General features: G+C 42.6%; 1 protein-coding gene across 8 annotated transcripts in view; it reads right to left on the bottom strand.

Moving 5' to 3' along the window:
• Nucleotides 1-15328, bottom strand: part of lrp4 (low density lipoprotein receptor-related protein 4) — a 224381-nt gene that overhangs the window by 192902 nt on the left and 16151 nt on the right. For 3 of the 8 annotated variants that reach the window (XM_090238182.1, XM_090238184.1, XM_090238186.1), the window contains exon 2: nucleotides 14908-15117. The exons of the other annotated variants lie outside the window; for them this stretch is intronic. In XM_090238182.1, coding sequence (XP_090094308.1) covers nucleotides 14908-14947 — 40 coding nt within the window. In that variant the 5' untranslated portion in view covers nucleotides 14948-15117. The remainder of the gene's footprint in view (nucleotides 1-14907; nucleotides 15118-15328) is intronic. 8 annotated transcript variants of the gene reach the window in all.

Raw genomic sequence — 15328 nt, forward strand, 5'->3', positions numbered from 1 at the left:
ATAGTTAACTACACATGGTTGATGATATTACTAGGTTAACTAGCTTGTCCTGCGTTGCATATAATCAAAGCAGTGCCTGTTAATTGAAAACAGACCTGCTGTTTTCAACTCTCTAGAGACAGCAGGAGCGGTAGAGATACTCCTAATGATCGGCTATGAAAAGCCAACTGACATTTACTCCGGAGGTGCTGACTTGCTGCACCCTCGACAACTACTGTGATTATTATTATTTGACCATGCTGGTCATTTATGTACAATTGAACATCTTGGCCATGTTCTGTTGTAATCTCCACCCGGCACAGCCAGAAGAGGACTGGCCACCCCTCATAGCCTGGTTCCTCTCTAGGTTTCCTCCTGGGTTTTGGCCTTTCTAGGGAGTTTTTCCTAGCCACCGTGCTTCTACACCTGCATTGTTTGCTGTTTGGGGTTTTAGGCTGGGTTTCTGTACAGCACTTTGAGATATCAACTGATGTAAGAAGGGCTATATAAATAAATTTGATTTGAACATATTTCTTACTGCTTTCCTACCCCTACCGGTCGTCGCTCCATGCAACAACCAGCTGTTTGAGAGCTGCATGCACTCTCTACCCGACAGATTTTAGGTGCAGTGCATATGTGATAAAAAAAGACATAAAAATAACAAACAGCTCAGGGAATCCATCAGTATTTTTATCAATTATATAGCCTAGATAAAAAAAATAGCATTAAATTAGGCTACAATATTTTTTTTACTGGCCCATTAAGGCCACTGATGGGGATGACTAGCCCGGAGGGTTTCAAAACCTCCCCTGTATGTTGAGCTCTGACACACACAGAGGCATTCCCGAGCCGTTGTTGCCTCTTCAGAAAGTTGTATTATTTTTGGTCAATTGCACATCAATGTTCTAATAAATCACAATACAAAAAGAAGAAACTAATTGTGAACCAAAAACGAACGTGACCAGGTAAAGAAAAAAAGTCCACTGGCACTCTCGCGACCAATTCAAAATATGTGTCGCACTGCCAAGTCAAACAAATGTGACCGTTCTGGTCGCAGTATCGAACCCTGCATGGCCGCTATAAATGGCCTTCTTCAATCTGACAAAGTTATTTGACTTTTAACCGCGAGGACCTGTGGAGCATCCTCCTGAGATAGGGCTGCCCTATTAAATTTGTTAACATCCTCCGCCTCCTGCATGACGGTATGAAGACTGTCAATCTCTCTGGTAGTGAAACCACAGAGCCAATTGAGATAAGGACTGGAGTAAAGGAAAGCTGCATCATTGCACCAACCCTCTTCTCCATCTTCCTGGCACTAATGCTCCACCTGGTAGAATTTCAGTATGCAGATAATTCCCAAGGGAGTGCCTGCTCATAAGCTGATCTCCAGGCAATGGATAACATATTTATAGAAGCATACAGCAGGATGGGTCTAACACTCAACACCAGCAAAACAAAGATCCTCTTCCAGCAAGGACCGGGAGCGCCCCTGCTATCTCCCAAGAAAACTGCCAACAAAGCATTACTTAAATGTTCCCAGTTTCCCATACCTAGTTAGCCACCTTTGCACCAATATCCAAATCGATGAAATTCAACATGGGATTGATGGAGCTAGTGCGGCCTTTGGCAAACTCAGAAACAGGGCCTTCGAGGATCACAACATTACCACCAGGACATGGACGTGCAACAACACCGTGATCACCCCTATCCTGCTATACGGTGCAGAAACCTGGACCGCATATCGAAAACACATCAAACCCCTTGAAAAAGTCCACCAACGCTGCCTCAGGAAAATACTGGGAACACAGACAAACCAACTCCTCCAGTATAGACGCCATTGTAATGAGAAATCAACTCCGATGGGCAGGTCACCTAATGCGGATTAGCGACTCAAGGCTTCCTAAACAGATCTTCTACTGCCAGTTCAGGGATGGATCCTGTGCCCCCTAGTGGTCAGAAAAAGTGTTTCCATGACAACCTCAAAGGACACCTCCAAGATTTTGATTTTGATTTCATTATTTTATTTGACCTTTATTTAACCAGGCAAGTCAGTTAAGAACAAATTCATATTTACAATGACGGGCTACTTGTAAAGCCCCCCGGCCAAACCCTCCCCTAACCCAGACAATGCTGGGCCAATTGTGCATCGCCCTATGGGACTCCCAATCACGGCCGGTTGTGATACAGCCCGGGATCAATTCCGGGTCTGTAGTGACGCCTCTAGCATTGCGATGCAGTGCCATAGATTGCTGCGCCACTCTGGACCCTAAGTGCCCTATGAATGCCCTATGAATCCAAATAACTGGGAAATCCATGCCCTTGACAGATCTTCATGGAGGTCCAAAATCGTCAACAGAACAACGCTGAGGCTTAAAGAAGAGAACTAACAGCCGGAAAGAGAGCACGCCGCAAAGCACAAGACATCCCCGCCCCCACTGAGACAAGATCTGCAAGTCACGGATCGGCCTGTTCTGCCATCTCGTGTGTGTGTGTGTGAAATAGGAGGGAGAGAGGGAAAGAAAGCGAGAGACAAAGAGAGAAAGAAACAGAGCTGTCCCGTCCCATTTACACTGAACAAAAATATAAACGCAACATGTAAAGTGTTGGTCCCATGTTTTATGAGCTGAAATAAAAGATCCCAGAAATGTTCCACGCACAAAAACATTATTTCTCTCAAATGTGGTGCACAATTGAGTGTACATCCCTGTTAGTGGGCATTTCTACTTTGCCAAGATAATCCATACAACTGACAGGTGTGGTATATCAAGAAGCTGATTAAACAGCATGATCAGTACACAGGTGCACCTTGTGCTGAGGGAAATAAAAGGCCACTCTAAAATGTGCAGTTCTATCACCGATATCTCAAGTTGAGAGAGCGTACAATTGGCCTGCTGACTGCAGGAATGTCCACCAGGGCTGTTGGCAGAGAATTGAATCTTAACTTCTCTACCATAAGCCGTCTCCAACATCATTTTAGAGAATTTGGCAGTACGTTCAACCGGCCTCACAACCGCAGACCATGTGTATGGCTATGGCGTTGTGTGGGCAAGTGGTTTGCGGATTTCAACATTGTGACTGAGTGCCCCATAGTGATTTTGGCGTTATGGCATGGGCAGGCATAAGCTACGGACAACGAACACAGTTGCATTTTATCAATTGACAATTTGAATGCACAAAAATACCACGACAAGATCCTGAGGACAATTGTGAGGCCCATTTTTTGTAAGGTATCTGTAACCAACAGATGCGTATCTGTATTCCCAACCATGTGAAATCCATAGATTAATTTATTAATTTATTTCAATTGACTGATTTCCTCATATGAACCGTATCTCTGTAAAATCGTGTTAATTGTTGCATGTTGCGTTTGTTTTTGTTCAGTATATTTAAATTAATACATTAATACTGAACTTTTTCCACATAGCACACTTTCTCTAACCACACAAATCCTCCTCCCTTTCTGTCATCCATGCACACACGCCTCTAGAAGCCTCAAGGCTTAGGGTCAGTCCTACACACCCAATGTTGCATGCCTCCTCGTCATTTCACCCCTTAAAGCTGATCCCAGCTATAATGATATTATTCACCTACCGGGTTCCTGCGAGAGGGAGGGAGGGAGAGCGAGGGTCCTAGAGGGATAGAGGGAGGAAAGATGGGTTCTTCATCCTCAGATAAACACTAGCCTCATATTAACCTCAAACTCCAGAGAGGTGTGAAAGAAACCCTCTATTTCAGCACAATTTGCAGGCAAGTAGAGAGACTGCAGTATCCATGTCAGGACTCCTGCAGGGTAGAGGGCAGAGATTGTGCATGAAGCAGCAGGAATACTTCTGGGTGAATAGGCAACAGAAAGACCTTTGGTTGATATGAAGAGGGGTTCACAGGAGTGAGAAGGAGAGGTACGGAAAAAGCGGTCCACAAGAAATGAGAGGAGCAGAATGGGGTATGATGGAAAGAATGACAAGGTTCAGACATTTATTGGGATATGATGAGGTACGGGTACACATAATATTAAAGAGGACACTTTATGGGTTAAGCAGAGTGGAGGTAGAGGTAAATAGCAGTGTGTGTGCCTGCGGCCAGCGCTGGCCCAGTCATCAAGGAGCAGAGGAACTGCCCTGACACCAAATAAAGGAGAAAAATACTTATCCCTCTCTTTCTCTACTTCCCACTATCCCTTTCTATCCTTATGGGACTGACAATAAGGGGGGAAAGTTTGTAAACAGTTACGCAGAGTGCACAGAGCCACACACTCACCCTACCATCGTCGGGCTGTGTCCAGTCACCCAGTCTGTTAAAGGGGCCGCCTAGCTCTTGATCTCTCCAGAGTTATTTATACACTGACCTCTTTGCTGTATGGCTCCACTGTATGGAGAGTTAGAGATAGCCAAAGCCAAACCCACCCCCTCCCCCAAATCCCTGTACCATTGGCCCTGTCCAATGTCCCCTACAGGGCCCCTGGCTTGTAGAATGCCCCTCACCCCCTCCTCGGATACCCCACCTCATGTGATATGTGGGGTGACCACATGTGACAGTGTTCCTGCGCTGACAAATTGCTCTGATGTTTTTATTTCCCTTTCACAAGGCCAATTTCCATGGCGCGTGTGTGTGTGTGTGTGTGTGTGTGTAGCCCCCACTGTGTCAGTTAACTGAGTTCATTGGACACAATGATAGACAATCTCCTGTACTTTCACGAGACAGAGAGAGAAAGATAGAGACTTAGAAGGACACTGGCATCAGACAATGCTCAATGTGTCTTGTTTCGGTCTCGTCCGGGGGTCCCATTATGTTTTTTTATATGCTGTGACAAAGCCAAGGCATAAGTAGATTCCTTTCAATACGTGGTCGAAATGTGATTGAGATGCAGCGACGCCTTTTACCGCAACAATCCGCCAATGTCCCTAACGTTTCACACAGATGTCTTCATCTGACACGCACTGCATATTGGCTGGACAATAATTACATTTTCTGCACCATACCACCATGGGAGAGAGAAACAACACCGAAGAGAAAAGGAAAGAAGTGCGTCATCCAACTCTCATGCGTTCCCTCTAAATCAGAGACACAGAAATGAAGCACCTCCAGAATTCAATTACCTCGCATGTGTGCTTGTGTCTCCCTTTCTCTCAATTCTCCTCTCCTACCCAAGCCTCTCTTCTACCCTCTCATCCACCTTGCCTATCCCACCGATCACATTCACCCACACAGGCCAGGCCACAAGTACAATATAGGGCAGTGCTTGATATCCACTGTTGGAGTTAGCTGTTAAGTTAATAAAGACAATATTCCAAATAGCTCATTCATAGTGACCAGGGCTAGCCTGTATTTCTGTCTTAGAGTGTTGTGTCTGGCTATTTGCTTGTGTCCTCCAAAAGGGGGACATATGTGAAGAGCTTCTAGACTGCCCCTGCAAGGGGTAGAAATTGAAATACGCCCGGGGGCGGGTGTTGTGCAGCAGTGTGTACCGAAACCAGACACCACAGAAGAAGAGACTCAGCCTCACAGAGAGGGAGCACGGCATCGCAGGGAACCCAGGTGATTTATGGGAAGGTGGAGGAATGGGAGAGGGTTTAAGGGGGAGGAAGGAGGCATTAATACACACAATGTGCAGCAGTCTAGGGGTGTAGTTTTACACTCATCTTCCCCCCCCTTGCCCTCAACCTCAAAATCAGGAGAAGCAACATGGCCCCTGGGGCAGGTGGGGTTCAAAGGGAAGGGGGTGTGCTGTGTAGCTCTCTCTGAATCGTGAAATCATAGGATACCTCTATACTACCTCCGGGGTGCAATTCCAGAAAGCACACAGGGGGTATCAAATACCCCATTCTACTTTCCCCTAGTGAAAGCTAAACCCAGGACTGCACCAACCTAACCAGCTAGACCAGCAGGGAGTGTGCACACACAAACACACCAGACTTGGGTGCAAATACATAGTACTTGTTATTTAAATAGTTATTTTCTGTGTATTTGAGTATGTTCAAATAATGTGGCAAAACAACTACTTCTATTTGAGGTATTTTCAAATAACTGCCAAATAGCCAAAACTATTTTCAAATACTTGCATCGAAATACATAATTTCACACCCCCCTCCTAGGACCAAACAGACCTGGGTTCAACTGCATGAGTATTTAAATATTTTGAATTTAGTATTTTTCAAATGCATATATTTAAAAGTCTAGGGGGCAGTATTCGAAAGTTCGGATGACTGACGTGCCCAAAGGAAACTGCCTGTTACTCAGGTCCAGAAGCTAGGATATGCATATAATTGGTAGCATTGGATAGAAAACACTCTGAAAATAATGTCTGTGACTATAACAGAACTGATATGGCAGGCGAAAACCTTATTTTTTTGATGTCCTTTCAAATGCTTGCCTCTGGGATATTCAAAGGAATTCCTCCCAGATTGCAGTTCCTACGGCTTCCACTAGATGTCAGTCTTTAGAAAGGGTTTCAGGCTTGTTTTTTGAAAAATTAATTAGTAGTTGTGGTTCTCGTTTGGACTGTAGTCTTGTGGCTTGCGTGGATGAGGGCGCGCACTTTGTTATTTATCTCCGGTATTGAACATACTACATTCCGTCTTAAATTGTATCGTTTATTTACCTATTAGGGTACATGAGGATTGATTAGAAACATTGTTTGACTTGTTTCGACGAAGTTTATTGGTAACTTTTGGGATTCCTTTGTCTGCATGTTGAACGAGTGGAACGGGTGGATTACTGAATCAAACACACCAACTAAACTGACTTTTTTTGGGATATACAGAAGGACTTTATTGAAGAAAACGAACATTTGTTGTGTAGCTGGGACACTTGAGATTGCAAACAGAGGAAGATCTTCAAAGTTATTTATTTTATCGCTATTTCTGATTTTTGTGACGCCTCTGCTTCCGTCGATATATATCCAAAATTTCCATTTATTTGGCGCGTTTGATCCAGAAAAACACTGGTTCCAACTTGCGCAACATGACTACAAAATATCTCAAAAGTAACCTGTAAACTTTGAAATGTTTTGTCAAACTACTTTTGTAACAACTTTATGTATTTTGTGATGTAAATAATCAATAAAATTGAAGACGGGATGATCTGTGTTCAATACAGGAGGAAAACAAACTCTAGCTAACTTTCAGGTCATGCGCCTCTAACAAAGAGTCCTCTTACCTCTAGCCTCGTTCTGCACAGTGTTACTTCTTCATTACACAAAGGAAAAACCTCAACCCATTTCTAAAGACTGTTGACATCCAGTGAAAGTGGTAGGAACTGCAAGAAGGTCCTTTAGAAATCTGGATTCCTAATGAAAACCCATTGAAAAGAGAGTGACCTCCAAAAAAAGATCTGAATGCTTTGTCCTCGGGGTTTCGCCTGCTAAATAAGTTATGTTATACTCACAGACATGATTCAAACAATTTTAGAAACTTCAGAGTGTTTTCTTTCCAAATCTATTAATATTATGCATATCTTATCTTCTGGGGATGAGTAGCAGGCAGTTGAATTTGGGCATGCTTTTCATCCAAAATTCCCGAATGCTGTCCCCTATCATAGAGAAGTTAATTAATAATATACTAAATCAAGATTTGGCACATCATAGCGCATGTTAGGCTACACATCATGAAATATATTGAGGCAGTAGCCAAATAAAACTCAATTGAATGATCATGAAATTGATTTCAATATATAGGCCTATACTGTAGGTAGGCTATTTATATATTTAAATGTAGTCATCTTTTCATTCTTCGCTTGATTGTCACAATTGCAAAGACATTGGCAACTTTGTTTTTGGAGTCATCCTCATTGTGAACAATGAACTTAGCCTTAAGATGCATTTGGGAAACTGGGCCCAGTCCGATATGGGATGTAGCCTAAATCTTAAATCAAAGGAAAAGCGTAATGTTTACGCGCATGAATGAGCGTGTACATGCTAGAATTAGAATGCACAGAGGTGAATGAGAGAAAACAGATGCACCCAAGCGTCAAGGCCATCAAGCACTTCAAATTACAAAGCAATTTTTTTCTTGCATCTATGCGAAGAAAAGCTGATAAAGTGAAAGTATAAATTGCCAGAAAATAAACTGTTTGTGCATTGTTATGTCTGGAATTGTGAAATGTAAAGTTGTGTCTGTTCAGTGTTGATATGTTTAGCTGCCAGTGCCAATAATATATATTTGAGAACACTAACTTTATACTTACCTTTGTTGATTTCATGTCCTACAGCTGGCGAACTCTATTCAAGAGAAAATACTGTTATGTAGAAAGACTAGCTAAATTGTTTATAAACAGCTAGGTGTATTAACTACAACTCTCCTCATGTTCGTGAGCCAACATAACAGGAAACAGGAAGTACGGTGGCTCCAACAGGACATACCAGGTGAGTCAAAAGGAGCACACCCTTGTGAACAGTAGTTCACAAGGCCTGCACAGCGAACATAACAAATACAACTTCTTATTATGGATTTTCATGACAATTAAGTTGGCATACGCTACGAAGTGTATGTGTATTGACGCTCTCTACTCTCGCATGCATACTGACGCCGTTTCGGGTTAACTGCTATTTTCAAACCCAGTACAACAGAAATTCTACCAAGGGTGTTATCAAAGACTTTGCATGACTTTGAGTTGTGGTGTTGTCATATGTTACAGGCCAGGGAGTAATCAGACACACGCACACGGGACACTGGGGTTGAAGGGAGCAGACATAATAAAAAGGTCCAGCTGCCCCAAACCCCAGAGGACTGATCAGAACCAGTCAGGCAGCCTAACATTTCTTTAACTGCTCTCCTCTCACTCAATTTCTTCCAAACGCTTGCTTATTCCTTTCCTGCCATCTCCTCTCTTCAGTCTTCTCTTGCAATCTCCCCCCTTTCCTCCCTCTGAACATGTATAGTCCTCTCCCCCATCACAATCACTCTTCCGACCCTTCCATCGTCAAATCCCTAACTAAAACATGGCAGAAAAAATTGATTAATCGATAAATATATTTTCAAAATCAATTGGCCTCCAACTATTAGACCAATCCAGACTGAGGACTTCTTGATACATAGAAATAGGATTATTTAACCTCGGCCCTACACACGTCATATGTATATACCGTATTCTAGTCTAGGCCTATCCTATTTAACTATTTCTGTACATATACTATTCTACACTACGTATTCATAAACAGTTGAAGTCAGATGTTTACATACACCTTAGCCAAATACATTTAAACTCAGTTTTTCACAATTCCTGACATTTAATCCATGTAAAAATTCCCTGTCTTAGGTCAGTTAAGATCAACACTTGATTTTAAGAATGTGAAATGTCAGAATAATAGTAGATAATTATTTATTTCAGCTTTTTTTTCTTTCATCACATTCCCACTGGGTCAGAAGTTTACATACACTCAATTAGTATTTGGTAGTTTTGCCTTTAAATTGTTTGACTTGGGTCAAACGTTTTGGGTAGCTTTCTGCAAGCTTTCTGCAAGCTTTCTTCCCACAATAAGTTGGGGGAATTTTGGCCCATTCCTCCTGACAGAGCTGGTGTAACTGAGACAGGTTTGTAGGCCTCCTTGCTCGCACACACTTTTTCAGTTCTACCCTAACATTTTCTATAGGATTGAAGTCAGGGCTTTGTGATGGCCACTCCAATACCTTGACATTGTTGTCCTTAAGTCATGTTGCCACAACTTTGGAAGTATGCTTGGGGTCATTGTCCATTTGGAAGACCCATTTGCGACCAATCTTTAACTTCCTAACTGATGTCTTGAGATGTTGCTTCAATATATCCACATAATTTTCCTCCCTCATGATGCCATCTATTTTGTGAAGTGCACCAGTCCCTACTGCAGCAAAGCACCCCCACAACATGATGCAGCCACCCCCGTTCTTCCTTCGGCTTGCAAGCCTCCCCCTTTTTCCTCCAAACCTAACAATGGTCATTATGGCCAAACAGTTCTATTTTTGTTTCATCAGACCAGAGGACATTTCTCCAATTAGTACGATCTTTGTCCCCATGTGCAGTTGCAAACCGTAGTCTGGCTTTTTTATGGCGGTTTTGGAGCAGTGGCATCTTCATTGCTGAGCGACCTTTCAGGTTATGTCGATATAGGACTCGTTTTACTGTGAATATAGACACTTTTGTACCTCTTTCCTCCAGAATCTTCACAAGGTCCTTGGCTTTTGCTCTGGGATTGAGTTGCACTCTACGCACCAAGTACATTTATCTCTAGGAGACAGAATGCGTTTCCTTCCTGAGCGGTATGATGGCTGCGTGGTCCCATGGTGTTTATACTTGCGTACTATTATTTGTACAGATGAACGTGGTACCTTCAGGTGTTTGGAAATTGCTCCCAAGGATGAACCTGACTTGTGGAGGTCTACAACTTTTTTTCTGAGGTCTTGGCTGATTTCTTTTGATTTTCCCATGATGTCAAGCAAAGAGGCACTGAGTTTGAAAGTAGGTCTTGAAATACATCCACAGGTACACCTCCAATTGACTCAAATTATGTCAATTAGCCTATCAGAAGCTTCTAAAGCCATGACATAATTTTCAGGAATTTTTCAAGCTGTTTAAAGGCACAGTCAACTTAGTGTATGTAAACTTCTGAGCCACTGGAATTGTGATACAGTGAATTATAAGTGAAATAATCTCTCTAAACAATTGATGGAAAAATTACTTGTGTCATGCACGATGTAGATGTCCTAAGTGGCTTGCCAAAACTATAGTTTGTTAACAAGAAATTTGTGGAGTGGTTGAAAAACAAGTTTTAATGACTCCAACCTAAGTGTATGTAAACTTCCGACTTCAACTGTATATACTAGGCAGTGTCAGAGGAAAGCCCATAAAATTGTCAGAGGCTCTAGGCAAAGTCATAGACTGTTTTCTCTGCTACCGCACGGCAAGCTGTTCCAGAGCGCCACACTGACTCAGTACCGGTACCCCCTGTATATAGCCTCATTGTTATTTTATGTTACTTTTTATAATTTTTTTATTCCGTTTATTCTGTAAATATTTTCTTAACTCTTCTTGAACTGCACTGTTAGTTAACTTCTTGGTGACTGGGGGGCAGTATTGAGTAGCTTGGATGAATAAGGTGCCCAGAGTAAACTGCCTGCTAACACTCTGAAGTTTCTAAAACTGTTTGAATGATGGTTGAGTATAACAGAACTCCTATGGCAGGCGAAAACCTGAGAAAAATCCAACCAGGAAGTGGGAACTCTGAGGTTTGTAGTTTTTCAACTCATTGCCATTCCGATATACAGTGTCTGTGGGGTCATTTTGCACCTCCTAAGGCTTCCACTAGATGTCAACAGTTTTTAGAACCTTGTTTGATACTTCTACTGTGAAGTGGGGCCGAATGAGAGGGGATTGAGCCAGATGTCTGGCAGATTGCCACAAGCTCGTGAAGCGCGGTCATGTGAAAGTTAGCTTGCATTCCATTGCTTTTCTACAGACAAAGGAATTCTCCGGTTGGAACATTATTGAAGATTTATGTGAAAAACATCCTAAAGATTAATTCTATACTTAGTTTGACATGTTTCTACAAACTGTAATATAACTTTTTGGACTTTTCGTCCGACTTTTCGGCTGGACTTGCACGCGCGTTTGGATTCGTTTACCAAATGCCCTAACAAAAGGAGGTATTTGGACATAAATTATTAACTTTATCGAAAAAATCTAACATTTATTGTGGAACTGGTATTCCTGGGAGTGCATTCTGATGAAGATCATCAAAGGTAAGTGAATATTTATAATGCTATTTCTGACTAATGTTGACTCCACAACATGAAGGATATCTCTTTGGCTCTTTTGGTCTCTGAGCGCCGTACTCAAATTATTGCATGTTATGCTTTTTCCGTAAAGGTTTTTTGAAATCTGACACAGCGGTTGCATTAAGGAGAAGTGTATCTAAAGTTCCATGTATAATAGTTGTATCTTTTATCAATGTTTATTATGAGTATTTCTGTAAATTGATGTGGCTCTTTGCAAAATCACCGCATGTTTTGGAACTACTGAACATAACATGCCAATGTAAAATTTGATTTTGGATATAAATATGCACTTTATTGAACAAAACATACATGTATTGTGTAACATGAAGTCATATGAGTGTCATCTGATGAAGATCATCAAAGGTTAGTGATTAATTTTCTCTCTATTTGTGCTTTTTGTGACTCCTCTCTTTGGCTGGAAAAATGTCTGTGTTTTTCTGTGACTTGGTGGTGACCTAACAATAGTTTGTGTTGTTTTCACTGTAAAGCCTTTTTGAAATCAGACACTGTGGCTGGATTAATGAGAATTCTATCTGTAAAATGGTGTAAAATACTTGTATGCTTGAGGAATATTAATTATGAGATTTTTGTTGTTTTGAATTTGGCGCCCTGCACTTTCACTGGCTGTTAGCGGAGTGGGACGCTACCATTCCGAATATCCCAGAGAGGTTAAGGGCTTGTAAGTAAGCATTTCACGGCGCATGTGACAAAAAGTTTGATTTGATTTGGACCTCAGTTCATCTTGCTCCAAAAAAAACAATGAGGAGATGGGAGAGACAGGACTTGCAGCGCGTCACAAACAGAACCAAGTTCTATTTTATCGCCTGGCCACGCAGACGCTCACTGACGCACGCGAGCAGTGTGGGTACATGATTGAATAAGATGTATGTGTACATTTTTTTTGCTGTGCACGCAACACATCCAGTCTGGTCAGCATGTCAGACCATGAAAAAACAAAATTCTCTGGTTTGATGAAACCAAGATTGAACTCTTTGGCCTGAATGCCAATCGTCATGTCTTTAGGAAACCCGGCACCATCCCTACGGTGAAGCATGGTGGTGGCAGGATCATGATATGGGGATGTTTTTTAGCGGCAGGGACTGGGAGACTAGTCAGGATCGAGGAAAAGATGAACGGGGCAAAGTACAGAGTGATCCTTGATGAAAACCTGCTCCAGAGAAATCAGGACCTCAGACTGGGGCGAAGGTTCACCTTCCAATAGGACAATGACCCTAAGCACACAGCCAAGTCAACGCAGCAGTGGCTTCGGGACAAGTCTCTGAATGTCCTTGAGTGGCCCAGCCAGAGCCCGGAATTGAACCTGATCGAACATCTCTGGAAAGACCTGAAAATTGCTGTGCAGCAACGGCTCCCCATCCAACCTGACAGAGCTTGAGAATATCTGCAGAGAAGAATGGGAAAAATCATCACCACATCACTGTGATTCACTATGCAGTCATAATACAAACAATAGTACAAGTATTTACATAGTACAAACAATATTAAACTGGCGGGGGGTGTGTGATTAACTGAAATCTGAAATACAAAGAAATGGCGCAGTGGTTGAAGGTGCTTGAGGCAGCAATACAGCCCCGGGTTCAATCCCAGCCAGTGTCACCGCTGGCCGTGACCGGGAGACCCATGAGGCGGCGCACAATTGGCCCAGCGTCGTCCAGGTTTGGGGAGGGTTTGGCCAGCCAGCATTTCCTTGTCCCATCGCACTCTGCGACTCCTTGTGGCGGGCTGGGTGCCTGGTGTTTCCTCCGACACATTGGTGCAGCTGGCTTCCGGGTTAAGCGAGCAGTGTGTCAAGAAGCAGTGCTTGGCAGGATCGTGTTTCAGAGGATGCATGGCTCTCGCCCTTCGCCTCTCCCGAGACCTATGGGAGTTGCAGCGATGGGACAAGACTAACTACCAATTGGATATCACACATGTTTAAATGCTAAGAAACGTAAGAAAATAATATTCAATCACTAGGCCGACTTATAGCCATGGATATGTCAACAATAGACACAATGTCTGTAAATGAGTTACAAGATATGGGGCTCGTAGATTTCATAGTTTTATGATAGTCAATAATCAAGCAAAGCATGACCTGAAACCTCCCTACCCAAAGATAATGGAATAGACCACAGTTGACAATGACAACTTCACTCTAAGGACAGCCGACTTCACTATAAATAGGATCAGGCTCATCCGAGGGGCCTTTGTTTTCAGCTAGATATCAAATCTTATCTGGCTGGCATTTGGGAGCCAGTCTGCCACTGACATTTAGAATTCTGTCACAATTACTGCTGGGTCGCATATCAGAGCACAACATGAGCAACAGCTGTAGAGGCACACTTTTTGCCATTTTGTCAGATGCATTGACTCATGTCAGCAGAACGATACACTGCAGGCAGCTGTTTGTGTGTGTGTGTGTGTGTGTGTGTGTGTGTGTGTGTGTGTGTGTGTGTGTGTGTGTGTGTGTGTGTGTGTGTGTGAAATAGAGACAGAGAAAGTAACAGAGAGTGAGAGATGCCTGCCATAGCCTAGAGTTTCTTTAAAAAGGAGTTCCCGGCATGTCGGTGAGGTCCTCACACATTCCAGCCCGCAAGGCGGCTGTTCTGACATGTTGTAAGCTAAGGTGTTCGTGGAAACTCGGATGACGAAAAAAAGCACTGGCCAAACCAATTACTGGTGGTCTGACAGGGGGTGGGGGTGTAGCCTAACAATGCTAACAATCACAAGGCACTTAATTGTTACCCGGAAACAAAAAGGCAACCCAGAAAATGGCTAAAAATAGCCAACATTAACATAAGTAGCCTGAGAAACAAGGTTCATGAAATTGATGAACTTGCACTGATTACATTCATATACTGGCTCTGAAATTTACTTAGATGATTGCTTTGATAATATAGTGGTAGCAATACATGGTTATAATGTCGACAGAAGAGACGGGAATGCTAATGGAGGTGATTTTATATGTGTATATATCACAAACACTCTACCGGTCCAAAGTTTTAGAATGCCTACTTATTCAAGGCTTTTAATTAATTTTTACTATTTTCTAAATTGCATTAAAACTATGAAATAACACATATGGAACCATGTAGTAACCAAAAAAAGTGTCAAACAAATCCAAGTATATTTGATATTCTTCAAATAGCCACCCTTTGCCTTGATGACAGCTTTGCACACTCACGTGAAATGCTTTTCCTACAGTCTTGAAGCAGTTCCCACATTTGTTGATCATTTGTTGGCTGCTTTTCCTTCACTCAACTCATCCCAAACCATCTCAATTGGGTTGAGGTCAGCTGATTGTGGGGCTAGGTCATCTGATGCAGCACTACATCACTCTCCTTCCTGGTCAAATAGCCCTTACACAGCCTGGAGGTGTGTTTGGGTCATTGTCCTGTTGAAAAACAAATGATATTCCCACTAAGCCAAAACCTGATGGGATGGTATACAGCTGCAGAATGCTGTGGTAGCCATGCTGGTTAAGTGTGCCTTGAATTCTAAATAAATCACAGAAAGTGTCACCAGCAAAGCACCCCCACACCATATCACCTCCTCCATATACAAATATACACATGTGGAGATCATCCGTTCACCCACACCGTGTC

This window comes from Oncorhynchus mykiss, chromosome 6, assembly GCF_057628025.1.
Source record: "Oncorhynchus mykiss isolate SJ-2025 chromosome 6, ASM5762802v1, whole genome shotgun sequence".
NCBI lineage: Eukaryota > Metazoa > Chordata > Actinopteri > Salmoniformes > Salmonidae > Oncorhynchus > Oncorhynchus mykiss.